The sequence below is a fragment of the Conger conger genome, chromosome 12 (genome assembly GCF_963514075.1).
Source record: "Conger conger chromosome 12, fConCon1.1, whole genome shotgun sequence".
In the NCBI taxonomy this organism is placed as follows: Eukaryota; Metazoa; Chordata; class Actinopteri; order Anguilliformes; family Congridae; genus Conger; species Conger conger.
In genome coordinates, this window is record NC_083771.1 from 7,383,312 (window position 1) to 7,411,300 (window position 27,989).

General features: G+C 44.3%; 1 protein-coding gene across 1 annotated transcript; it reads right to left on the minus strand.

Annotated features, from left to right (window-relative positions):
• Window positions 1–10: 10 nt before the first annotated feature.
• LOC133142058 (GDNF family receptor alpha-2-like) lies at window positions 11–27,978 on the minus strand. Its single transcript, XM_061262999.1, has 9 exons — window positions 27,277–27,978; window positions 25,476–25,790; window positions 13,795–13,878; window positions 9,908–10,289; window positions 9,415–9,524; window positions 7,706–7,846; window positions 6,788–6,969; window positions 4,507–4,557; window positions 11–2,595 (listed from the first exon to the last, which is right to left on the minus strand). Exons 1-9 carry the CDS (start codon window positions 27,314–27,316, stop codon window positions 2,443–2,445), a joined length of 1,458 nt encoding a protein of 485 aa, XP_061118983.1. The 5' UTR covers window positions 27,317–27,978; the 3' UTR covers window positions 11–2,442.
• Between the last annotated feature and the right edge of the window lie 11 nt (window positions 27,979–27,989).

The window sequence follows — 27,989 nt, forward strand, 5'->3', positions numbered from 1 at the left end:
CTGCTTCATGATAATATCACAATATTTATTTATACCTTTTACATATTTTTTGGAGAGTGAGACAGATAGACAGGTAAATAGATGGAGAGATAGAGCATCAAAACATAAAATAAGACAATGCTGTCATTGTTCCACTATATTTTGACACATAAAAGGATAAGAATGCAGATGGACAAAAGACAATCAGACAAAGAGATTCTGCCAAGTGTAACAGGTACGTTGCTCAATTCACTTTATGTTTAAAAATAATCAGAAAGGATGTTAAAATTTCCTTCATTCAGTTGCATTGCATTATGCTGTGTCCTGACCTCTCCACTAAAGGCCCACACGCATGCTTTTTGTGTTTTTGTGCTTTTCATGTCATCCTGGAGCTTTCCATTCGTTTTCCATACTGATTCAAATAAAACAATTGCAATTATGGTAGAAGTATGCATATTTTAGGAACTAACTGCTATTTTTCCAAGCTGTTTATGAAGCGATTTCACACGTCATGCTTTTGCATAATTGTATGATCGCATTGCTAAATGTTAACACAGAGAGCTGACCACAGGAGGGGGAGGAGTTAGAAAAAAACCTACGTCACTGCTCTTTGCAAACGTTTTGTGAGCGTTTTAGATAATAAAAGCAGGAAGATAACACTGATGTGTGTGGGCCTTTAAGGAAATATTACACACAGCAGTGGAATGTTCTGCCAATTGTGGCCCTGGGTACCAGACCTGGCTCAGATATGTAATTGTTTTGGATTCATAGTTTTCTTCACTTTAGTGAACTTGTCTAGTGTATTGGGTCCCATGAAATAGTCTCAAAAAGTGCAAACCCAGCCATCTGGTCCTCTTGGCTCTAGGCTCAATTGCACCAGGCAAGCTCAGTCGAGCACAGAAAAGTATTTGAATCACAAACAATTATGCATTTGAACCAGGTCTGCCGAGTACCCAACATAGACACTAACCATGGCTTAATCCATGAAAAACATTGTTTAATGAATCTTCACAAGAAACATTGTTTGTGTTAAACTATACTTTTTTCCCCCCTGTTGAAACATGACATTGAAAAGTGTTGTACCTTAAAAATAGACTTACATTTTCTTTTGCCATGTCCAAATGTCATCACTGTATGGGAAGTGATCTACCCTCAATATTTCATGACAGGGTAGCTCCTGGTTACACAAAATTATGTTGTAGTGGCTTGTTGTTTGTGTTTGTAACAGAAAAATAAGGACAGAAATGCACTGTGGCCTGTGTATCGCTGCAATACTGATACAGCTAAGACGAGATAAAAAACTGTTGCTTTGATTCATAAAGAGATGTTTTAAATCGAAGCAACACTGGGTACGACTGGGAACCCTGAAAGCCTTCATATTACTTATCTTTCTCCCTCTCTGAGAGGTGGGAGGTGGGATGAGCATAGCATTTGTACGCAAGATGGACACGCCAAAGAGGAGAGAATATAGTAAGGCCACGTAGGAGATTGCACACTGTATTTGCTCTCAGCAAACAGAGCATTTTCTCCTTTGGGGGTGGGGTGGGGACTCAATAACAGCCACAGATTGGCCCTGTGACTTCACTCTGTGTTAGGTTCCATTTGGCCATCCTTGCTCCACCTTCCCCAGGGCTGTACACACACCTCTTTGTTATCTCTTTTCAGTGCATTATTTGTCAGGTCTGTACATTTGAAAAGGGACATTTCCACCAACCCTAACAGACAGGAATGGAGTTAATCCACCTCTGTCCCCAAGCGGGAACACCATCCCTGTGTGAATTCTGTCGGTTTATGTTTTGAAATGGATTCGCCTTCTTTCCTGATCCAATTTCCTTCCCTTTTTATGAAGGAATTGTCACGCAGCGTTCACCTCGAATTGTTTATATCATACACAGGCCCAGCGGAATAAAGATTTGCTCCGAAAATACAAGAAAATTGGCAGTAATTTTCTCTGCAAAATTGATCGTTTGCTGTCGTTGACTTTTTTGGGGGGTGTCAAGGGAACGGTGTTTCTCCAAGAACAGTGTTCACTCCGCGTGTCACTATCAGTGTCTGTGTCATTTCCTGTGTCCTGTGGCAATTCCTGTTCCCTGCTTGCCCTGATGAAGTCAGAGTTTTTCTGGAGAGTTCCTTCTCACCCAGGGTTACAACTGACAGTCGGACAAGGAGCCAGGGATATTCCTTTCTGTCCATGTCCTGCTATCGGGAAATTCCTTCTTTTTCTCTCTCTAAATAGAGGTCCTCACTACCATCTCGATATGTTCTTCCATTTTGTATTGACTTTGTGGTTGTTGTTGATGCTGTTGTTCAGCTGTCTTTATCAGTGCCGAAGGGATGGGGGTTTGAGAACAAAGAGTGATATCCCAGCATCAGGAGTCCACTGCACAGGGAGTTTATTTTTAATTTAGATGGAAATATGTTTTTTTCACCACTTGTTGGCAAGCCAGTGAAACGCAGCAGGTTTCACAGAGTCAGCCTGAGCCCCAGGAGGGCCAGGTGCAGCAGGCATGCCTGGACATAGCTCAGGTGAACCCCAGAGGATCGGTCCGGCTCCTCGTCCTTCATCTTAGAGTCCCGCGACTCGAAGGGGCTCTCAAAATGGCCGCCCAGGTCACTCTTCAGGGGAGAGAGAAACACCCATTAGAACCCTCCCATTCTGCACGTCAGCACAGACATTGTTCAATACCCTCAAGTTAAAGCTGACAGTCTGCACTTTCATTTGTATTTACATCCATATGGAGGAGACCATGTAGGAATTAAAATAGTCACTGTCCAAATACTTAATGGCCTCACTGTATGTGTACCAGTCATACAATTAATGGAGTTTATGGGTTTCATTCACTACACCCACCCATAAATTCCAATTAAATACCTGTAATTAATATAATTAATAATTATTTCCAAGTGTTTTAAAAGCATCGTGTGCTTCATTTCACCACAGCTGTCATGCACACCAGTTCTTAAAGTTTGAACATAAAACACACAGGAAAGTTGTGTGCTATCACATGACTAAGAACTAAAATAAATGAAAGTCATGTTGAGGGTGACACAATTGAGGAGGAACTGGAATTGTTCTGCTTAAAGTTGAGCCAGGCTTTGTGAGGTCTTTACTTCTTTTGCTTATCTGTTAAAAATCATAAAAAGGTAATATCACAGACAGAAGTCTATGTTTTTGTGACTGGGTAGGAGCTCACTGTACACAGTCACGCTTATTGCCTGTTATGAATTATTGGCTACACGGTACATAAATATGCATATACCTGTAGCGCATATATGTTACATGTGTGCACATGCATAGACAGTTCAAGTGAACTGGCTACAGACTACAGTATCAGTTAAATGTATTATTATCAAATTATGATTATTCTTAAATATAATAGTCTCAGGCTCATCAAAGGATACAATGATGAATATCAATGATGGCTAAAACTGAGAGCAATTCAAGGCAGATTGTACACTGAGATTTAAACCATCACAGGCAGTGAGAGGATTGTACACTGAGATTTAAACCTTCACAGGCAGTGAGAGGATTGTACACTGAGATTAAACCTTCACAGGCAGTGAGAGGATTGCACACTGAGATTAAACCTTCACATGCAGTGAGGGGATTGCACACTGAGATTTAAACCTTCACATGCAGTGAGGGGATTGCACACTGAGATTAAACCTTCACAGGCAGTGAGAGGATTGCACACTGAGATTTAAACCTTCACAGGCAGTGAGAGGATTGTACACTGAGATTAAACCTTCACAGGCAGTGAGAGGATTGTACACTGAGATTAAACCTTCACATGCAGTGAGGGGATTGCACACTGAGATTTAAACCTTCACAGGCAGTGAGAGGATTGCACACTGAGATTTAAACCTTCACAGGCAGTGAGAGGATTGTACACTGAGATTAAACCTTCACATGCAGTGAGGGGATTGCACACTGAGATTTAAACCTTCACAGGCAGTGAGAGGATTGCACACTGAGATTTAAACCTTCACAGGCAGTGAGAGGATTGTACACTGAGATTAAACCTTGACATGCAGTGAGGGGATTGTACACTGAGATTTAAACCTTTACATGCAGTGAGGGGATTGCACACTGAGATTTAAACCTTTACATGCAGTGAGGGGATTGCACACTGAGATTAAACCTTCACATGCAGTGAGGGGATTGCACACTGAGATTTAAACCTTCACAGGCAGTGAGAGGATTGTACACTGAGATTAAACCTTCACATGCAGTGAGGGGATTGTACACTGAGATTTAAACCTTTACATGCAGTGAGAGGATTGCACACTGAGATTAAACCTTCACATGCAGTGAGGGGATTGCACACTGAGATTTAAACCTTTACATGCAGTGAGAGGATTGCACACTGAGATTAAACCTTCACATGCAGTGAGGGGATTGCACACTGAGATTTAAACCTTCACAGGCAGCGAGAGGATTGCACACTGACAGTTAGCAGTGCGCGTGCTCAGAATGTGGCCGCCGGGTGAGAACAGGATTCAGCGGTGAGGCCTTTCACTCCTCACCTTATCGCCACAGGCACGCCCGTCGGAGCGATTGCACTTGTGGCCACCCTCCTGCATGAATCACAAAGACAAAAAGGCCCATTATCTGCACTCCATGTCCCATTCAGAACGGCACAAAGGTATCAATGGCAAGAATTCACAAGGCCAAAAACAGAACAATGGAAACCTGGTTAAAAGCCAAACACAAAATTTTGACTTACTTAAAGGAAATATTAACCTTATCCAGCAAGACTATGATACTTACTATTTACATTTCCCTGTGTATGTGTATATGTATGTAATATGACTTACACTAGGAAATTGACCTAAGGGAGGTGGGGATGTGACTGCCAGATGGGAAGGGGGAGTGGGATAGGGTGGAAAATATATTTGTACATTTGAATTCTGTATTTTGGAACATAAATAAAAAAAGAAAATTAATCGCAAAAAAAGAATGGCACAAACGTAGAGATTTCTAAGGGGAAAAAAAAGAAATATAATGTAAAATATCGACCCCTCTGAGAGAGACCACGCACGCTCTGACCCACGACCGCGCTCAGAACAGTCCGCCACATAGCGACCCCTCTGAGAGAGACCACACACGCTCTGACCCGCGACCGCGCTCAGAACAGTCCGCCACATAGCGACCCCTCTGAGAGACCACACACGCTCTGACCCACGACCGCGCTCAGAACAGTCCGCCACATAGCGACCCCTCTGAGAGACCACACACAATCTGACCCACGACCGCGCTCAGAACAGTCCGCCACATAGCAACCCCTCTGAGAGAGACCACACACGCTCTGACCCACGACCGCGCTCAGAACAGTCCGCCACATAGCGACCCCTCTGAGAGAGACCACACACGCTCTGACCCACGACCGCGCTCAGAACAGTCCGCCACATAGCGACCCCTCTGAGAGAGACCACACACAATCTGACCCACGACCGCGCTCAGAACAGTCCGCCACATAGCGACCCCTCTGAGAGACCACACACGCTCTGACCCACGACCGCGCTCAGAACAGTCCGCCACATAGCGACCCCTCTGAGAGAGACCACACACGCTCTGACCCACGACCGCGCTCAGAACAGTCCGCCACATAGCGACCCCTCTGAGACAGACACCGCGTACGGGTGAGTCTGACCCACGACCGTGCTCAGAACAGTCCGCCACATAGCGACCCCTCTGAGAGACCACACACGCTCTGACCCACGACCGCGCTCAGAACAGTCCGCCACATAGCGACCCCTCTGAGACAGACACCGCGTACGGGTGAGTCTGACCCACGGTCGCGCTCAGGACGGACCGCAGCTGTGAAAGCTCCGCTCCTTCTGAACCTTCCTGAAGAGGCCCGCTTGGGTGGGCGGACCCAGGAGGCTCGGAAATCGCTTTCATCTTCGGTGAATACAAATTCATACTTATGCTTTGTGATGCGGTAAATGTAATATTGGATTTTTTTTCTATGAATGTCAAGGGCATTGCTAGTGCATTAAACAACCTTTTTGTCTTACAAAAAAAAAGAAACCACCCACCGTGGGATATTTTCATGAGAAAATGAAACTCAGACAAAGTCTTTGTTTAGCCATTGCTACAGGTTAAAGGTTTTATATTTGTGTTCCTCCAACCGAACTCTGTGCTCAGGGCTTACTTTGGGATTATTTTATTTAATCATACAAATCACTATTGACGTTAAATTCCATTTATGAGCTAGGTAAATGAGCAACATTTACACACACACACACACACACACATGCACGTACACACAGGTGCCTGTGCACCTAAATATAAGGAATACTAAAAAATATAAGGAATACTCAAGAAAACACCAAGACAACTTTGTGGTTTACCCACATTAAAGGTACAAAAGGTAACGGTCAAGCGAGAAATAGCAGCAACAAACACCTTCAAACCACAACACTGTTAATCCCTCCCTCTTCTCTGTAAACGTACTGACATTGACACACCATTGACTATGGCAATTAGAATCAATGTTCAACCAATGAGCTTGAATTATTGTTCACTTGTGTACACCAATGTTTTGGTACAGATTGGTGGGTATTTTTATATACAGTTATATAACCTGAATCTAAAGACAATAAACACAGGCAGAGGGTGAGTCAACATGTCAGTAAGCCTTTTTCAATGATAGGAAGGGATTTACAACGGTCTTGTGAGAATATTTTAACATAAAAATCTTACCTATTGTACCTTTAAGTAAACTGAAAAATGTGTGAGCACAGCACAAACACCTGGTTGAAAAAGTGGGTGGAGACGTTCTGTTAAAAAGAACAGGGCTACCTTCAGGTTAGCGCACGTGGAGAAGACGCAGGGGTCACTGCTGAGGCTGACGTCGTTGGGGTTCCCGGGAAGGTTGCCGGTGTTTGCAGGAGCGAGGCCGGCCCTTGCCGTTGGCCTCGCCGGGAGAGTCGAGGCTTTGGGTAGAACGTCAGGCCCATGACCGAAAGCCTGGATGGCATTTCCTGTGGGAAAGGAAAGGTTGAATAGGCGACCTGTCACCAAGCAGCCTTACCACCCCTGGGTAGGTGTCTGACTCTTTGTGGTGAGAGCAACACCTTCCACTAGCAACTTATGAGACTGAAATCAAGTCCACTGAAAACGTGCCTTTTCAAATTACTCACTCCTAGTCCTGGAGAGCCGCAGGGTGTGCTGGATACTGTTGCGACTCAGCACTTATTTGATCAATTAAAGCAGTTCATTACACAGTTAACTCACCTCCCCTGGTTTCTTGTGTCTGAATTAGTTGCTGTTATTAAGGCAAAAACTAAAACCTGTACACCCTGCGGCTCTCCAGGACCAGGAATAAAGATCACTGCTTTAAACAGATTTAAAGTATTTAAAATATTTTAGAATTATTCAAGTTAAAACAAAAATGTACTTACTTTAAAACATGAAAATTCTCTTTTCAGCTGACTGAAATTTCAATGGTAATACCCAGCTGAAAAAAAACCTCAAGCTAGGTTTTGAAACAGCTGATTGCTGGTTGACCAGTTCAGACCAACTCCCAACTGGACATGGTTTAGGTGGTTGACCAGTTCCCAGCTAAACCAGCTTCATGACTAGCTTGGCCATGCTGGTTGACCAGCTCAAATCCAGCAAGACCAGCTTATGCCCAGCTTGCCCAGCTCAATTTTGAAGCTGGTCAAGCAGGCATAGCTGGATTTCACAGCATGGCAGTGAGTCTGTTTTCACACTTACTCAGGCAGGTGTTCTCGCTGAAGTCTCGGAGAAAGGCCTCACACTCCTCCTCGTGGTTCCCGCTGCCCTTGCAGCTGCACCACAGTGTGATGGTGATGTTGGTGTAACTGGCGTCCATGTAGTTGGGGGTCACTTCTGATCCTGCACATAGAGGGGAGGAGAGGTGGGGTATCAATGAGGCTCTGGCTCTGCCATGCAAGGCACCAAACAGCCCATCAGGAGCATTTAGGGGCTAGGTGTCCTGCTCCGGGACACTTCCACACGGGAATCGAACCGGCAACCCTCCGACTGCCAGACGACTGCCGGGGGTGGCATTAGCCTGAGCTGCTGGATCAGTTCAATGCAGTTGCCCCGGTCCTGCCAAAGGCGAGGTTGCCCGGCGCATGAGGGAGCGGCGTAATTGGGTGGGGGGAGATCTCCTCGGGATCACGGTCCGGACCTCCAGACGATACGGCCTGAAGAAGGCGTGCCAATCTTTTTCCGGCCACCTGGGGGGCAGGGTTGTAACTATGTTCCCTCAACATGGGCGATTGAAGTAAACAGGGTACAATTGACAACCAAATTGGGAAAAATCAGAAACAAATTTTATTTATTCATGTTTGGACAGCAGACACTCTTTAACAGCTCAATAGGTAAAGGTACCTATTTGTTGCAGCTTGCAGCATCCAAGGACAATACCAGTTGAGGATGCACTAATGTAGTGATGATGGAGCAATCATTTGAATAGAGAAATAATTATCGGATGCCATAATGGATTCATCTGAGCGATACTGATAATAAAAAATGTAACTAATATCAGCTGATATAGCTGCTGATATTTCCAGCAGGTTCCCTTTCCTCTTTGAGCGAATGAGTGGTCACACAAGGAGAGGTTAGCGAACAGTTCCAGGTTATTTACTTTATTTTATTTTGAATGATAATTTAAACCAGTAAATCGGATGAATAAACGTAGAAATGGCAATGTTAGACAGCCACATATTGAATCTGGAATATATTAGAGGGCTTACATTTAAATAGGGATTAAAAGAGCGTGTTGAACATTGTGCGATTTAAGGATGACGGTTTAGCAGTTCTGTCATAAAGGAGATAGTGATTTATAGAGCTCAGATTGATTCAGTCTGCATGAGTTCTGCCAAAAGTGCTTCCTGACGGTAAGTCATTGCTCTAAGGCATAGGATGCTGTACTTCAAACCACAACACTGTTTATCCCACCCCTTCTCTGTGAATGCGATGACGTTGAAACGCCATTGTCTGTGGCCATTAGAACCAATTTTCAACCAATGAGCATGAATTAGTGTACGGCAAAACAATGTTTTGGTACAGAGTGCCGGCCCGTCAACTGCATATTTTGAAACCAGAATTGGTTTCTATAAAGGACTATAAACACAGGCAGAGGGTGAGTCAACATGTCAGTGAGTATTTTTCAATGATAGGAAGGTGTTTTAACACAAAAATCCTTACCTATTGTACCTTTAAAATGCATTCACACATAAGTGAGCTGCCCTCATTCAAACAAATGACAGCACGTCTGGAGGATGAAATCAAAAGAAAACACTCCAAGTTGCTCAGAACTATACTGTACTATACTATGGTCACTGCTTAAACACACTGTGCTGCAAAACAACAAAAGATGAGTCACTCTTAACTTAGTCTTATATTTAGACTTAAAATCTTATTTATATAACTTCTTTGACAAAAGAATCACGTACCGATGAGGCCTACGTAGGACACGAGGCAGGCCTGGTAGTTGTCGTTCGGGCAGTTGGTGATGGAGTAGGGTGTGGACTGGCAGTTCATGTGGAAATCTGCAAGCCTGGACCTGAAGACACACACACAGAAAGAGCGAAGAAGAAGATACACTTTATTGAACCCCTCTAGTTTGTCCTCTGCATTTGACCTATCCTAGTTACTGAGGAGCAGTGGGCAGCCACAGTGCAGCACCCAGGGAGCAATGTGGGGTTAAGGGCCTTACTCAAGGGCCCACCAGCTGTGCAGATCTTGTTGTGGCCACACCAACCTTAGCCACTAGACTACAGGCTGCCTAATAACATAAAATAACACCGGGGACCCTGCCTCACCCAAGTGTCTCCAAGAGTTAAACCTTCAGACACTGCGGCCCTCCAGGACTGGAGTTAAAACTGCAGACTCCACCAGTACCGGGCCCTGTGTTAACCCCGCCCCCTCTCAGCCCCGGGGCGGTACCTGCAGAGGGGCTCGGAGCGGCAGCCCCGGCGGAGCTCCAGACAGTTGGGGCGGGTCCGGTCCTGGAAGGCGCAGGACGGGACGATGGTCTGGCGTCTCCTCTCGGCGCAGGCGGCGTCGCGGCAGGAGCAGAAGAGCAGGCGGTAGCTGAGCTCGGTCGGCACGCGCTCGAAGAACTGCCGTAGGGCCTTGTGGCACCGCCGGCGACTGCAGTGCTCGGAGGGCGGGGCCTGCGGGGGGCTGGCGCGGTTACAGGTGGCGATGTAGGCGGAGCGAAGCTTCTTGCAGGTGTCGTTGAGGTTGCAGGCCTTCGCCGCGTCCAGGCAGGGGTTGCAGGGGCGGCCTGTGTCCGAACAGTGGCCCCCCTTCCCTGGGTCCATGCCTGCCACACGGAACGGGGGGCGGGGGGAAGCGTCAGAACGTTAGCTGCCCATCGCTGCCAAAAACTGCACACACAGCCCTGCACATATAGAAGCCATGATATCACAAGGTCATATACACTCAGTGAATACTTTATTCGGTCTTTATTAGACTTATTAAGTCTTCTGCTACTGCAGCCTATCCACTTAGAGCTTTGACATGTTGTGTGTTAAGAGAGGCTCTTCTGCGTACCACTGTTGTAATGCGTGGTTATTTGTATTACTGTCACCTTCCTGTCTGCTTCGAGCAGGTTTTGACTTCGACCATTCTGATCTCTCTCATCAACAACGCCCATTCTGCCTGCAGAACTCTGCAGAGAGAGTTCTAATGCGTGAAAATCCAAGGAGATCAGCAGTTTCTCAGATACTCAAACCACCCTGTCTGGCAATCATTCATACCCAGCTAGACTAGCTTTATGACCAGCTTGGCCATGCTGGTTGACTAGCTAACACCCAGCTTCACCAGCTTGAACATTGCTGGATTTTACAGCAGGGTTGGAATTGAAAACGGTCTTTAAAAAGTAAATGACAATGTGCAGGGTGTCTGGCAGACTCGCAGGGCTGTGTGTAACATACACACAGTCTGCTGGGATGTAGCCTTGACAAGGCGCCGAACCAGCCAGGAAGTCACTCTTCTGTGGTAAAGGGACAACCACAAACCGATGCCCATTACGTTTATGTTTTTTTTAAATGAACATTAATTTTTAAACGTAAACATAATGCCTTGAGAGGGCTGACGTCTACCAGCAGTAAGGACTCCTTACCGCAGCCTAGGCCATACCCACTCACTGAAACCAAAGTCAGCCTACAGCAGCGGTCTCCAACCCTGGTCCTGGAGAGCTACAGGGTCTGCTGGTTTTCGTTGTTACCCTGCACTTAAGTGTAATCAACTGTTCTCATTGATTAATTAACTCGCCTCACCTGGTTACCTGGGTCTCAACAGGTGCTGATTTTAACGTGAAAACAAAAACCAGCAGACCCAGTAGCTCTCCAGGACCAGGGTTGGAGACCCCTGGTCTACAGTCAATCGATCACATCTTTCTCAACAAACAGCCAACATGGCGGGATCGTACAGGTCGGATTCTGCGCCTGCATAACCCATATTATAAACAATTGTGTATCAACAAGGAAAACTCACTCACATCAGCCTACATCTGAGGCTCGTGCATCACCATTTCAGACAGATTATTCTGACGCATGGCACTTTCCTCACAGTTAGAGGAGCGTGACACCACTCACATTATACCTCTGAAGAACAAGCTAACAGAGGCGTTTGTTCTGGGCTGAGCTGCAACTTACAGCATTTGCTAAAAGAAAAACGAATCAAATTTTGAAATCCAATCATTTATGTGAGCTATTATTTCCCCATTAGGATACTCGTCTACAAAGGGAGGCAGGAAAAATAAAGGAGAACTTCCCATTACTGGAACATTTCATTTGTAACTGCTGGCTTGCGAGTAAAACTGATGAGCCTTGTGCCATGGGGCAGAGGAAGCGGCTTGTTGGAAGTCGAATGTCACTTGGGACGGGTGTTATCCTTCGCCGTGCCTTGTGCGTGAATATTCATGAGACACCTCAGATTCAGAACGCATCTGGCTTCAACCGCAGCAAAAAAAATATTTTCACTATTCAAAAATATGGATCTGACCATTTATTCAGTCCAGTGAATCTGTGTGAGATATCCCTGCTGAAAGAAACAGCTCAAGCTAGGTTTTGAAACAGCTGGTTGACCAGTGTTCAGACCAACTCCCAGCTTGATATGGTTTGACCAGCACAAGTTATATTTTGGTCACCCAGCTACCAGCCCAGACAAGCACAAGCTGGTTGACCAGCTATACCCAGCTAGACCACTGTTATGACCAGGTAGGCCATGCTGGCTGATCAACTTATACCCAGTTAGACCCAGTCTGACCAGCTCACTTTTCAAGCTGGTCAAGCCGGCATAGCTGGAAGTCACGCTTCAAACGTGCGTTGCATGTACTCGTGGTGTGAAAGGGTGGCTCCCCAAAGGACAGTTGCACGTGTTAATGGCACTCTTCGCCGATGCAGAACTTGGCTCCCGAGCACTGACAGCCGTCTTTTATTTTTAAGTTTATTTATTCTCTTCAGAGGCGACAGGAGAATGGCAGAAAACAGAATGCTATCAACAGCCAAACAGAGATAAGCACACTTCTGCACACAACACAAGGAAGCTTCTGATATCTGCGACTGTAGTCGTTCCCCTGAAGTTCGACTTCTCTCATTCTCAGATGTGTCTCATTTTTGAAGTCTGCCCACACACTGGCATTAAGCTTGAGCTGAGAGTGCACTCCCAGAACCGGCCTCACTGGTACATTGATGGAGTTTGGTTTTTGGTTTAGGATTTTCTATAAATTAAAAAAAATATTCACAATGACTTGGTTGTGTTCTGACCACTGATGGGGCAAGTTGTCACAAATGCACACCCTCTACTTGTCTACTCTGTACTGAAATAAGATATGATGATGTAATGAATACAAAATATGTGCCTGAGACTTCCTTCTTTCATTTGGCATGTAATTTATTCCATTGTGATGCATTGCAGCCTACCAACAGCACAGCAATTACCATACCAAAGGAATGAAGCTGGGTGCAGAAAATGCAGCTGAATCAGTTAACCCTCATATTATGTTAAGATTTTATGGCCAAATTTTGTCAAATTGACACAAAATTATTGTAATAGAAAAATGCTGAGAGTTTTTATTGTCTCCCAATTTATTAGCCTTATCCATAAATATGAAAAATCTCAGAAATAGTTTAGAGCATGAGATAAGTGAAAGTTTGACACCCGTATGGGAAAGAGCAACAAAGGAAGATAAAAATAAAAATGGTTGTATATTATGCATTCTACATAGCTAAAGAGGGTAAAGCTAACCCCACACAACACCTTTGTATGCAAAGTTTGTACCGGACTTTTGAAAACATCGTATTATGTTTATTTCATGTCCCACCAAATGAGAAAGATTTAAAAAAGGTTAACTGACCAGCTGGTGATCTGTAATATCAATCCTGAGAGGGGACACATGCACCCACACACACACTCACACACACACACACACACACACACGCAGGCCACACACACACATACACATACACACACACAGGCCACACACACACACACACAAACATACAGGCCACACACACACACACACACACACGTACACACAAACATACACAGGCCACACACACACACACACACACACAAACACAAACATACAGGCCACACACACACACACACACGTACACACAAACACACACAGGCCACACACACACACACACACACAAACATACAGGCCACACACACACACACACACACACGTACACACAAACACACACAGGCCACACACACACACACACACACACACACACACAAACACAAACATACAGGCCACACACACACACACACACACACACACACAGGCCCCACACACTTACACACACACACCTCACCTGAGATGATGGAGGCCAGCCGGAACATGTCGGAGTGCCGAGCGGTGACAGGCTCGTAGGGCGAGGTCTCGTAAAACTCCTCCTCTGCAGAGTAAAAGGAGAAATCAAAGATATGTGAACTCAACTAAAACAACTACTCCTAAAACTACATGTGCACAGGCAACATGTGAACGACAAAAATAACCCCACTTCCCAATTCCACCTCTGCTATTTCAAGCAACATTTTGTTTTCACGTGAATACCGTAGTTCACATCTTATAAAGTCAGTGACATGTGAAAATTATTTCCTGGCACGTTTTGTTCCTGCGTGTGAATGTGCAACCACAGCACATTCAGATAAAATAAAATAATAATATACTTACGTTTATTTAATTATATGTTTTATACATCCAAATAAATAATCTGATGAATTCTCTAATGAACGGTTGAATGAATGATGCGAGCACGTCCTTCCTTTGCACAAGGGCACTCTGTGGGGGTGTACAGGACAGGGACTGGGGGAACAGCCACGCGGTGTCCCCAGCCAACCCCCCTCCACCAGGCCTGGGTCCAACACGTCGTTGTTCTGGATTCAAATACATTTCTACGCTTTAGTGAGCGTGTCCGGCGCAACTGAACAGTGACCTGCAGTTTAATGAGGGTGTACGTACCTACTGTGCAGTCCTTAATTATTTGGACAGTGGTACAATTTCTGTTCTTTTGGCTCTGTACTCCAGCACATTGGATTTGAGACGAATATGAGGTTAAAGGGCAGGCTGTCAGCTTTTAATTTGAGGGCATTTCTATCCATATTGGGTGATCCATGTAGGAATTACAGTTGGCTTCTCAGCTGTTTCTGATTAGTCAGTTGTATTCAATCACTTCCTTGATGCAGGTGTACGCTTTCAGTATCTTGTCCTGATTGAAGGCTTTTGAGTTTGGAGTGTGATTGGTGTTTGTCAACATGAGGACCAGCTTTATTACACATGTACTAAAGAAATGATGGAATACCCCTGACTAATCAGAAACAGCTGAGAAGCCAACTGTCCAATTACTTTGATCTCTTAAAAAGGGGGGACCATATTTAAAAAAGTGAGTAAAAAAGTATTCCTACTGTACCTAGATCACCCGCTATGGATGTAAAAACCCTTATATTATCACTTCAACCCTAATCTCACTCAATTTTCTAAACTTTCGACACAACACTCAAAATGGTAGGCACTTGTAACACAGCCTGTTCGCCTGTTCAAAACATGCATTGTGCATTCATATCTTCGAATAAATCTTGCATTTCCAAACTCATTGGTTCAAATTCCTAATTTTTCATGAAATAGTCTAGGAACATTTGTTTAGATCACCCACACGAAAGATACCAATACTTTACTATAGCATGAAAAAAATATGGTCTTTTTGAGACGGGTGCGTGGGGGGTTGGACCCAAAATGCACGACTCAGACAACAGGGACGTAATAAAGTCCTGTCAGGGCTTTATTCAGGGAATGTCCAGTGAGCGTAGTGAAAAACAAGCAAAGTTCATACACGTGAAATCCGGCCAAAACCAAAGTACAGTACCGAGGGAGAAGGCAGTCTCGTAATCGGCACACCGTGCAAAAAGTCAGCGGGGCAGAAGTACAGGCAGACGGTAGGCACGCTCGGGGTCGATGACAGCGCAAGAGTCAAGACTGAAGTCCGGTCCGTGGGGCAAAAGCACAAAGACAGCAGGCAAAGTCGTGGTACAGGCAGGCAATGGTCAACAAAACAGAAGTCAATAATCTCTGGTCAATAAACAGGCTTGGATCGTAACGGGCGGACAATTGCTTGACAAAACCGCTAAAGAGGTGCACTACCGAACAGGGGGCAACAATTTGACATGAAACTGAGCTTATATGCAGGTGTAGACAGGTGCAGACAATTAGCTTGAGAGCAGCACGAGAATGGAAATCAGGTGTGGAGGATTGACAAGTTAACAAGATAATTAGTAATTGTTAGTAATAAACCTATCCTGCCCTAGCGTTAGTAAATTCGTAAATGACATGCACAAGACATGTAAGGAAAACATGAACACATGGTTAGAATGTTAGTATTCTATATCTAAAGTTAGTAGATTAGTAAGAAGACAAGGGAAATTGAAACAATTAGGGAAGCGTGAGTGACAGAAAGGGAGAGAAAGGTTTGCAGAAAGACACAAAAAAGTGTATGCTAAACAATGAACAGAACAACATAACAATTAAATCGTAATAACTAAACATGAAACGTAACATGACATGAAAATTAAATGTAACAAGAAATAAAACATAAAAACATGGCGAGACTAGACTAACAAAATACGTGACATGACAATAACGTAACTAAGACAATGACTAAACATGAAACATGACGTGACAAACGTGAAAGGTGACAGGACCCCCCCCCTTAACGACCGACTCCTGGCGGTCCTTTGAGCTTGTCAGGGTGGTCACGATGGAATTGACTGTGATTAAAGATTTGTCCAGAATGAGACTGGGAGCGACCCAGCATTTTGATTATCCGTTTTGAGTTTTGTGTCTACAGTTTTAAAAAATGACCTCAAGGTTCAGAAATTAGTGTCAAAGTGATTGTAAAAAACTGTAATTATTATTCGACACAAATCCAATGTGCTGGAGTACAGAGCCAAAAGAACAGAAATTGTACCACTGCCTAAATACCTACAAACTGCACTGTATGTATAGTACATACGTAAGCCTGCACACACGTACGAATTCACGCGTTGTCCACCAACAGAAGAAAAACACTACGGAAAAGGGTAGAGTGGAGTGGAGTGGTGTGCGGTCGGTGGCAGTCAAAGACGGTCCTGCAGGCTAATACCTGACCTGGTGCATGCTGGGATGTTATTCACTGAATAAAAGTGAATATTCATACCTTCATACCTTTCCAGAGATAACTGACAGAGGGATAACCACACAGCATGAACTTAGTTTAGTAATCTATAAAGAGTGACTAAAGAATTTATAAGCATTTCTAACTTCCTTTATAAATACTTAATAAAATAAATCATTCATTTACTTTTTTTTGATCAGACTGGGCTGAGGAGAGAGAATAATTTCTAAATATAATAAATAATAATAGTTATTTAGTTGACAATTTTATCCAGTGACTTACAGTTAATTAGACTACGCAGGGGACAATCCCACCTGGAACAATGTGGGGTTAAGGGCCTTGGTCAAGGGGCCTACAGCTGTACTGATCTCATTGTGGCTAGCACTGGGGCTTGAACCACCAGGGTCCCAGTCATGCACCTTATCCACTAGCCAGGGCATTGAAGATTGAACTAATTTCCTGTTCTTACTGAGCTGGCACTAAAGGCTTGTCTGTCGTGCTGCGATGTCACTTAACCAACTGCTGTGCTAAATGCGATTTGGTATGAAGACAAGCAAAAGAAAATATCTGTCTTTGTACTCTGCTGCTTTTGGGGGAGGAATCATTAAAATAAACATTCTTTGACAGCTCTATCAAATGATGCTTAAACTACTTCAACTTCTGTAATTTGGTGGCAGTACAGCGTGTCTTGCTTCAGAGCAAACTGCCTCCTACGCCTGTGTTTGGGCATCGCTCACTGCCTTGTATTCATGTCAATGTAAACAGGGCAATTAGGGCGAAGGGAAGGGAGATCGCCGGGGGAAAGAGCCAACACCGAATGAAACTTCTGGATCAATTTTCTCTCAGCCTTTTGATACATGCCTTCAGGGTGGAGCTAATGAGGAGGGTTTTTTAGCCGGGCAAGCAGAAACCTGCACTCCAGGGATGGGATAATTAATTATTTTGAATGATTCTCTTGCTCAACAATTACATAAGTACAGTGGGGTCCAAAAGTCTGAGAAAACAATGAAGTTCTGGGAGGTTTTTTCACAAATAAACAGAAAGTTTTAGGATTTTGAAAAAATGAAAACAAAATAATGTTACTTCAAAGCTTTGCAAGAACTACTCGACCAAATAAGAGCAAGGAGTGCTGTACAATTCACAACCACCTGACCTCAACACCAATGAACATTTATGGGGGTACTTAAGGGGACTAACAAAAGCTAAGCATCCAGTAACATCACAAGATGCTCTTTAAAACATTGTCAAATAATGCCGGGATAACATGAATCATCAGGTTTTGCATAAATTTCAGTCCATGCCAGCTCGAGTGCACATCGCCATTAAAGCAAAAGCCGGACTTACTAAATACTAAGAAATTCAGAAATTAATGTAATTTTTTTCAAAGATTAAACTTTTCACTCAAACTGTTAAGCTGACAATATAATCAAGAATGAAAAAGTTTGTATTAAATGAGAAAAGAATGCAAAAAAAATTTGAAAATGAAAAATTTTCACTAGCACTTTCACTATAGAAACTGTGGGGAATATTCTGTTGGAAGTGTCTGAAGATTAAAGTTTAAAATAGAGTGAATTTTCGGGTCTTTAGTGGATATATTCTTTTTTTGATGTCTCACTTTGGTGTATCAGTAGCAATGTTGCTGCCATAACTCATGTAGGTGGTTGCATTAGTCATAAAGAGATTTGAAGGCAAACTGAACTTACCGACAGTTTACCTGGATGATCACAAAGACAGAGAAGCTTTAAATCTTCAAACCTCTGTATGTTCGGAAGGAAGAGCCCTTATCCATGACAGCTCATAAAGATGATATGTTACTCCCCTGATACCGGATACACAGTACAACTCTCAGTTCATCATGAACCATAACAGTTTATATTTTGACAGGGATTGCTTATGCTCCATTTGAGCTAATGGTACTACATCAGAGTTTATCAGAGTGCGGCCCTTTAATGACACTTTACTTTGATTTACAGTATGGCGCAAACATCTGAGCCACCATAGATTTTTTTTTTTAATATATATAAATATATTTCAAAGATATAAAATAATTTTTCTGCATTAGTGTGTCAGCAGAAAAGAGCAAATTTGAGATTTTTATCTTCTTTTTTTTTTTTCTTTTTCTTTTTCTCCAAATTTGGTAGCCAATTGAACCCCGTCTGATTCAATTAGAGCTAGTATTAGATACACCCCGTCCCTCGGCGGCCCGAAGGAGAGCGACCCGCCTTCTTCAAGCCATCTCGTCTTGTGCTCGTGACTGTGATTCTGAGGTGCCCAAGGTGCTTTATTGTGCAGCGATCTACTAACCCACCAAGTCCCTCCCTCTGGAGCAGCGAGCCAATTGTGCCGCTCCACGAGAGCCGGCCAAACTTGGCTTTTGGCAGGACTGGGATGGACGGCATGTAGGACTGTAGCACCACCTACAGGCAAGCGCAGGTGATCTCACGGCATGGAGGACTGTAGCACCACCTACAGGCAAGCGCAGGTGATCTCACGGCATGGAGGACTGTAGCACCACCTACAGGCAAGCTCAGGTGATCTCACGGCATGGAGGACTGTAGCACCACCTACAGGCAAGCTCAGGTGATCTCAGCTGAGGCGGGTTGTCGTCAGCCCAGGTATCCCCCCGTCACCTTGCTCTGTGAGCTGGGTGGTCATTTCTGCAGGGTTTTTAGAGCAGTGATCCTCAAATCACACTCTTCCATGTCTGAGGACTGCTGGTTTCCCGCCCTCCCATTATCTGGTATTCAGGGGTGAAGACAGTCGCACTAATTGTTCAGCTAACTACTCGGGAGAAAATAAAACCAGGGCCGTATTGGAGTCTGCCAGATTTGATGATTGCTACCATAGGGGTTTATACCAAGCTTGACTTTGACTGGTTTCCGGGTGCTGTTGGCTGACATTTCAGCAGGTTCTCCAAAGAGCAGGTTTATTTGCCAGCTCTGCTCACACAGTGGCTTTCAGAGTCAGTGATTAGCCTCAAAGTGCAGCCAGGTGCCTAATTACCTTTCCCTAAACACACACACACACTCACACACTCCGCTGTAAAATCCAGCCATGAGCAGCTTGAAATTACCAGCTACCAGCCATTTCAAAACCTAGTTTGAGCTGTTTTTTTTTTAGCAGGGCACACACGTGCATGTTTGTGTATTCTTTGCTTCACGTAAGAGTGAACATTCCACCGAGTGAGGATAATGTCACAGTAAAACAAATGACATTTTCACTCGTGGTGAATAGCGGCAGTTTGGGTTGCTTTTTTATTACATTTTAAATTGTGCCCATTCATATAACCTGACAGCGCATAATAAGCTTTTCTGAAATCCCGCACATCCATCGCACCTGCCACGCTCCATCCTGTCTGGATGGCTGACCCTCATACGATTATTCCTCTAAAGCAATAATAAACTGCGGTCTGCGATTGGAGACTGTGGGCGATCGTTTTGTAGAACATTGCTTGCCGCTCCTCTTTAGGCGTGTCTTCTTGGGTAAAAGAGAAGCCAACCATGAATCACAGGGCAAACAACGAGGCCCTCCGGTGGAAGAGAAGCCACAAGATCGGCGTGACGTTACCAAAAAAGCGAATGCTTATATACAAAGCGACTGAGCAGGAGACAATCCTACACTGGAGCAGAGCAGGGTTAAGGGCCAACGGCTGTGCGGATCGTATTGTGGCTACAGAAGGGGTCGAACCACCCATCTTGCAGGTCCCAGTCATGTACCTTAACCAGTACGCTACAGGACACCCTGAGTGAAGAATCAGATTCCCATCGAGCAGGCCTGGGCTTCGTACCCAAGGACAACAGGCGGCATAAAAATAAAATAAAAAATGTATGTCATTTTTATCCAAAATGACAAACGGTTGATTAGACTATGCAAGGGACAACCCCCCCGGGAGCAATGTGGGATTAAGGGCCTTGATCAACGTCCCATGAGCTGTGCGGATCATATTGTGGCTGCAGCAGAATTCAAACGGATTTTTTTGGATTCAAATACGTTTCTGTGCTTGATTGATCTTGCCTGGAGCAATTGAGCCTACAAAGAGGACCAGAAGGTGGGATTCAGACATTTTATAGGTTCCAATACACCAGCCAAGCTCAGTAAAGTACAGAAAAGTATTTGAATCCAAAACCAATAAGACACAGTAGTTGACCCAGTTCTGGATTAAGATGAGTCTTCTTAACCTCAACTGCTTCAGTGGGCTGCAAGTGTTCAGTGAATTGCTGCAGTATTATGCAAACAAAACAAAAAATGTATTCAAGCAATGGAAGTAGACTTGGACGATGTAATTCCCTGTGAAATAAATTAAAGAAAAAAAGTAGGTGAATGTACAGTAAATACTGGAATTTGAAGAGTTGGCCTGCTCCTCCTCTCAAATCAGTGGAATTGGTTCTGCTTCATTTTAAATCTCTCCATTTAGCTCCTCAGAGCTGCATTTCACTGGCTTTTCTGAAAACAGCGACGCTCTGCCAGGTGGAAACCAGCTAGAAAACTAGAGAGTACTGCTTACTGTTGATGTCTCAACCCAGTTGAAAAAAACTGCTGGTAGCTGGTTCACCAGTTCAGATCAACTTTGTTTGTCCAGCTCAAGCTATGTTTTGAAACAGCTGGTAGAAAGACAAGCTATCAGCACTAGCTGGTTGACTGGCTCATACCCAGCTAGACCAGCTTTATGACCAGATTGACCAGCTCAATTTTCAAGTCAAGCTGGAATAGTTGGATTTTACAGCACCTACCCAAAGAGAACACACTGTTCTCTTCTTTCAGTTATAATGTAGCCCTTACTGAGTGGTGAGCATTAAGTGTACGTTGCTCATTAGCGTTAATGGCTCAGGAGGACTCCTTAGGGTCATTCCAGCCACAGTGCCCAGCGCTGTTCGCTGCCGGGAAGCACTCAGTGGGAGCAATGTTTCTGGTGATGAACATGGCTGCACACAGCAGTGCTCTAACAACAGCGGGGCGAGAGTGCCGATCGTTGTGTTAGCATCGTTAGCTCATTAGAGCGCGGGCCTCGGGGGCCTATTCCACGGCCGCTAAAACGCTGAACGGAAGCTACCGTCGGAGCCAGACTTAGCCATAAAGAAAGCTGTCGTTTGAGAGACAGGAGGTCATCGTTAGCGCTCGGAGCCGCAGGGCCCATACCACAGTCGCTAACGCTGAACGGACGCTGCCGTCGGAGCCAGGTGTGAAGCACACAGAAAACACGTTTGAGAGACGGGACTCACTCACCACCCCCGCCCCGTGTTATGTAACCTGCCCTGTATGCGCCCGGGGGGAAAACATTAATTGGCATTAGCTAATTGAGTTGTTAAACTAATGACTGACAAGTTAATTTATACAGTTTTTTTTGTATTTGTAAATCATTACATTACTACAGTGACATTTGTTAATGGCAATTCATACTGGAATGAAATAAACAGTTAATGCATTTGTTGGTTTGGTTTACCAATCGCATGTTTATTCTATGCTTTGTTATTGTAGACATATTCATGTAACTAACATTAGTTAGTATTTCGCAAATACCTAAACTAATTTTAAAAAGTACATTTTATGCTTCATGCATTTGTACATCAATAAATACATGTTAACAACAACATTAGTTACAACATTCATGTACCCTTATTGTAAAGTGTGACCCCAAAAAAGTCATGTTTATTTCATTCATTCAAAATAAAAATATGTGAGTGAGTGAGCAGGTGTCAAGCAGGAGCCTGTTCTTTCCACAGGGAAAAGGAACCCTGTGATTGCATAGAGGAACCCCATCGAGTTCAAGGGTTCTTTGTCAGGCAAAATCATTCTCTATCTTGGAGCTTTCACACTTCACACCTATGACAGAGGGACCCATAAAGGACTGGAAAGGGTTCCTCTATGAAGGCCAAGCCAAAGATCCCTCTTTTTGATGTAAAGCGAATCCAAATCCAGGATACAGGCTGTTGTTTATTCAGTTACGAGCTCAGCGTAACTTGGGACAGCTTTCAGTTTGGAAGTAAAGGCAACACTCGCAGGATTGGGCGAAAAGGCAGTGTTCCTGGGCCCGGGTGGGCTCCTTGGCTCAGACGCGCACGGGCAGAGCCTCATTGGCTGATTTGTGATTGATGGGCCTGGGGGGAAACATGAATCTGCTTGCTGAGATTGTGGCCGGGGGAGAGGTTTTTCATTCCGTTTGCTTTCAGAGGAGCCAGATAAACTGCAGGAATGCACAGCCACTTCTCTATGCCAGTATCTCCGGTACTGTGTGTGTGTGTTTGTGTATGTCTGTGTGGATGTGTGTGTGTGTGTGTGTGTGTGTGTGTGTTTGTGTATGTCTGTGTGGGTGTGTGTGTGTGTGTGTTTGTGTATGTCTGTGTGGGTGTGTGGGTGTGTGTATATGTGGTTGTGTATGTCTGTGTGAGTGTGTGTGTTGTTACGTTTATGTCTGTGTCTATGTGTGTGTGTGTATGTCTGTGTGTGTGTGTGTGGGGGGGGGGTGTGGTTGTGTATGTCTGTGTGGGTGTGTGTGTGTGTATGCATGGATGTGTGTGTGTGTGTGTTTGTGTATGTCTGTGTGTGTGTGTGTGTGTGTGTGTGTATGTCCGTGTGCGCAAGTGTGTCTGTGTGTGTGCGTACTTCAGTTTGGGATCACATTTCCATAACACCACTCCAGCGGTGAGTTTGCCAGACCGTGTCTGTTCAACCGTAGCTGATGGAAACTGAAGTCCGGAGCAGCCAGTACATTGTGTTGTGTTACCCGCTGCGATCGACAACGTCAACGTCCTGCTTGTACTAATGTGTCCAGAAGCCGAGACGACTCTGGGCTAAAGGATGCTGGGAATATGGCCATGGTGTTCACCACACCACAGGACCACATGCCTCACTTCCTGCCCCCACGCATCACTTCCTGCTCTAACACCCATCTCCCGCCGGGCCACCATTCTCCCATCACCTGTGATTGTGATGTCATTCCTGGCAGCGAAATATGTTTTTATTGCATTCAGGACAATCCAGAGTTAAATAACATCTGTCTGGAGGAACCCATAGGATACTAATGTCTGTCAACTAGGACTATTAGTGGAAATGCATGCCATGGAGGTTGAGATTTATTGCTCTCTTTAGTGAAAAAAAATAGTGTATATAAGTAACGGTGTCTCTATAGACAGCTCAGAGCACGGTAGGGGAGGAGGGAAACGGATCTCCAAAGAGGAAATATGCCTTTCTACACATGTTAAATTTCACGTTTTTTTCCACAAGGGCCTGTGTAATCACCGTTGTCTCGAGTAATTGAAAAGATTCAGTTAACAGTGAATTACTGGTGTTAATTACAACCGAGAAACGAACAGCGTCAAAGTAAAGTGTAGAAGGCAGCCATCACTGATTAGATGAGCTCCACTCAACAGGGGCTCAAGCCTTCTTCAAGTTCTGGGTACAATTATTTTTACACCTGTATGAACACACACAGTCAGTCTCACACTCAATGATACGGAGGGCTATGTGTATGCAGGTTTTCATTCCAACCAATGAATGATGCCTTAATTCAACCCTTTTACGCATTCAGTCATATGCATATCACTGCATTAAAGCACAGAATATAAGCCACCGTTCACATAACACATTTCACTTTCTAGAAATAAATAAGTAAACATTATGTGCAAATCTACAGCCCTAATTGAGCAAATTATTGAAATAAGTATATCATCAAGATCTGAGGCTGGAATAAAAACCAGCATACTCACGGCCCTCCATACACTCTCAGATATAATGTGACAATTTTGTTCTTGAAAGATCAGATTTTCCATGCAAAACATGTATAAATGAATTACTGGCTGGGGATACAATTTCATGTAACTATAGGGTACCACCCTAGCTTCAAGAATTTGTACCTTTTTATGCACATTTCAGTTAGACTACTGCTTTAGACGGTCCAGAATGGATTCAGCCCTCAGGCCTTGGTCCAGATACAGCCACCATGTTTCCTTAAATTGTGCTGTATAACGATATCAAGGCAAGCGGTACACGTTTCTTCTCAAACACAGAGTAATGAGCTCACGTTTGCGCGGAAACGCGCGCAATCACGCTGCCAGATTATGCGTCCTACCGAGCTGATTAAAAAATATTTCCACCGTGTTTCCAAGTTTACAGAACACCATGCGAGTCTATCGAGCGCACAGACTTCCCTTAATGAGCCAGGGACATCACATGCACCATAATTGGCTTACTGAACTTTTTTTGTGCCAGCTCTGCAAAAGCACTAATAATTGCCAATTGCCAATTGCCACATTGGTGGTGGTTGAAGCAAGTTTCCCCTCATCACTGTAAAGTGCTTTGAGTGTCTAGAAGAGAGCTATATAAATGCAATGATCTATCAAACTATCTCAGTGGTCCTTCAGTCAGGTGGCATGGGTTTGGTTAATCGGAATCTTTCATTCCAGGAATTTGAGTAAATGAAGTGAATAAATCTGCAACGTAGAGGCTAAGGCACATGACTGGGGCCCACAAGGTTGGTCGTTCAATACCCGGTGTGGCCACAATAAGGTCTGCACTGCTGTTGGGCCCCTGAGCAAGGCCCTTAACCGCATATTGCTCCAGGGGGGATTGTCCTGGAAAATGACCTGCCTGATAATCTGACAGCACCCCACTTCTCCCATATAAACAGATCAGGCCAGAGATGACATCTACCTCAGCTCTGAGGAAGATCCGGACAGGATTGAAACTAGATTCTGCATGTGGGAAATAAATATGTTCTCCACGTGTAGACAAATGATCCACCTCCTCCTCTTTTCGATTGGACACCTGACAGACCCAATCACCCCCACTTCTGCCCTGAGAACTACAACTCTCACGTCTAAACAGTGACTACAATTCCCACGTCTCCCTACCTTCAGCCAGCCCCAGGTGGATGCTCCAGTAGTTCTGCAGACACTGGAGCTCCTTCCTCATGCCTCTCCGGCAGCGGCAGTCGTACAGCAGGCTGTGCTGCAGCACCTCCAGGGCCGCCTGGCAGTCCTGGTTAGCCAACATGGCCGCCCTCTCCTTGCCCACCAGGCACTGGCGCATGATGCGGTACCTGGAGCTGCACTGGGGGCTCTGATTGCAGAGGTCACTGGCCTTCACACAGTCCACCGGCCCCCTCCAGCCCTGCGTCCCCATGGCCGAGAGGAACGGAGAGCCCCCCGAGGACGACACCACCTTCCCTGGGGAGGAGGGGAGACAAAGAGGGCGTTTTTAGCATCTGAAGATATTTAGAAGTAATCATTACTCATTTTATGCAGGTTTCCTGCACAGTAAAATTTTAAGTGTTAATTCAACCCTGACACAGTTTATGTGTCCAGATCGGATCAGATGTGTATAGCAGAGTAAAATGTGCTTTATCAAATCCAGCACATAGATAATTCACTCATTCACTCAGTGTGGAGGAACGTTTGCAACGTTTACGCAGCGTGTAAAAAGGACAGACATAAATCATATAATAAAGACATGCAAAAGTGATAGATTGACATTTTCGTAATATTACTTATGTTGTTCAAAACAAGTGTGCCGTTACAGCCTACTGTGCATGATTAATGACAATTTAAAAGATGATACTACGGAGATTAAACCCGACGTTCCAAGCGGAACAAAGCTTGCGAGTTGACTCTTTAAAGCATCCCCAGGTTTTTTTGTTCCTGCTTTTAGATTGCATATCTACACAATAAACCACCTGTTCGCTGTCCATCTGAAAGCAATCACCGAGTAATCCAGAAGGGCGCAGAAAGAAACGCTGTGGGTAAATTGTCTCGCTTGCGACAAAAGATAAACCACACAACGGTTAATAATTATTTTGTAATTCCTAAATTAGATATTGTAGTCGTTGACATTTTCTCTTTATTTCACAAAATAGTAGAAACTGTATTTCCCATTGACCGGAAAGTTAGCCAGACAAACGAAAGCGCCATCTACAGGCTATTTATCCTGTTTATATCACAATATATGCAGGATAAATCAATGTGGGTTTAATGTGCATAGAACATGTTTGTTGTGATACGCAGTTGCGTGCTGTATGGATTAATTCTGCTTTTGAGATTCTAGATCCTGAAATACAGTAGGTGTAAGGGTTTCCTCTGTGTGTGTGTGTGTGTGTGTGGTTCTGCGCGCGCGTTCATTAATTTATTCCCCAGGGTCTGTCCAAAGCATTTAAGACCTGGCGTGTCCTCATTGCGCGCAGTTCAGTGTAAGTCCCTGTATTTCAATCGTGTCACGTTAAATTATGTATTGTTGTGACTTTTCAGAACACCTCGCTTAAATGTTTGCATTTCCAAGTCTAAATAATCACATCTGTCTTCGTTTGCGCAACGTCCTTTATACAATGCGATGGCATTTCCTGCGACATCCGAGTAGCGTTCGCTGAGTTTTTCGTGCTTCTGTTCGTACAAAAATCTTAATATTCCGTCCTCGTGAGGAGTGAAACGGACCCGTTCATTCGAAGGTTTTAAAGCGAGAGTCACACTAACAAGGTGAATGTGTTTGTCATTTCATCACCAGTTAGAAATCGCAATTTATTTCGCTGCGCAGTCACTTGTTTTAATACAAATCACACAGAACTCAATATAAAATATTAATTAACAGATTTTCACAAGTATACAATCCCTTTTTACCAACATTATATATTATATATTTTATTATTAATGCCGCGTCACTCACCTAATAAAACCAGGACGCTGAAAATATGCCCCAAAACCATTGTAAATCCAAGAGGAACTCCTGGCGGTGGACTAGAAAGCAACTACGCCCTTTTGCCAAACTCTTACTTGTAGCTAATATATAGTTTTCTTCAGTTTGACTAACACTCCAGTGTGGTTGTGACAGCGTACGCGCCGGAATACCCTTGCATTCTTTTCAATACTTATAGATATAATCCCCAATCCGTTAAAACTTCGCTGTCGAGTGCAATGGGTGGCAAGTTCCAAGAAAAACGTTATAGAACATGCACTTCTCTGCAAAAAGCCCGTGTTCTTTTAGATCCAGACCCACACTAACTTTTAAGTGGTCGGGCAACAGAAGCAAAGGCAGGCGTCGACTACCAAAGACGAAAAACCATGTTTCATCCGTTCCGCGGGCTAGCCAGAGTAAAAATATCTAACTGGACCAGAAACAAGTCCGGAGGAGGAAAAAAACTGGAAAGCTGTGGTAAAGCATATGATCCGTTTAACTGCTAGATGCGCAAAGGATAAGGGTGACGCACACGTTTCTGGAGGAAATAGAAAAATGTGCGTGGAAAACAATGTTAGCAAATGAGATTAATTCCATGCCAGACGATGTCCCACGGTGTTATTCGTGCGTTTCGTGTATCCTAAAAAACGCACAAGGAGAGCGTCTCCTTTGAGTAGGTTTTCTCCATCGACTTGTGACAACTG

Bases quoted from the DNA above. Each gene is read 5' to 3' on its own strand.
- LOC133142058 (XM_061262999.1), bottom strand. From the start codon at position 27,316: ATGGTTTTGGGGCATATTTTCAGCGTCCTGGTTTTATTAG. The intron at 7,847-9,414 runs GTACGTGATTCT...CTCTATGTGCAG, and splicing joins GTCCTACGTAGGCCTCATCG to GATCAGAAGTGACCCCCAAC. The intron at 6,970-7,705 runs GTAAGTGTGAAA...CCTTTCCCACAG, and splicing joins CAGCGAGAACACCTGCCTGA to GAAATGCCATCCAGGCTTTC.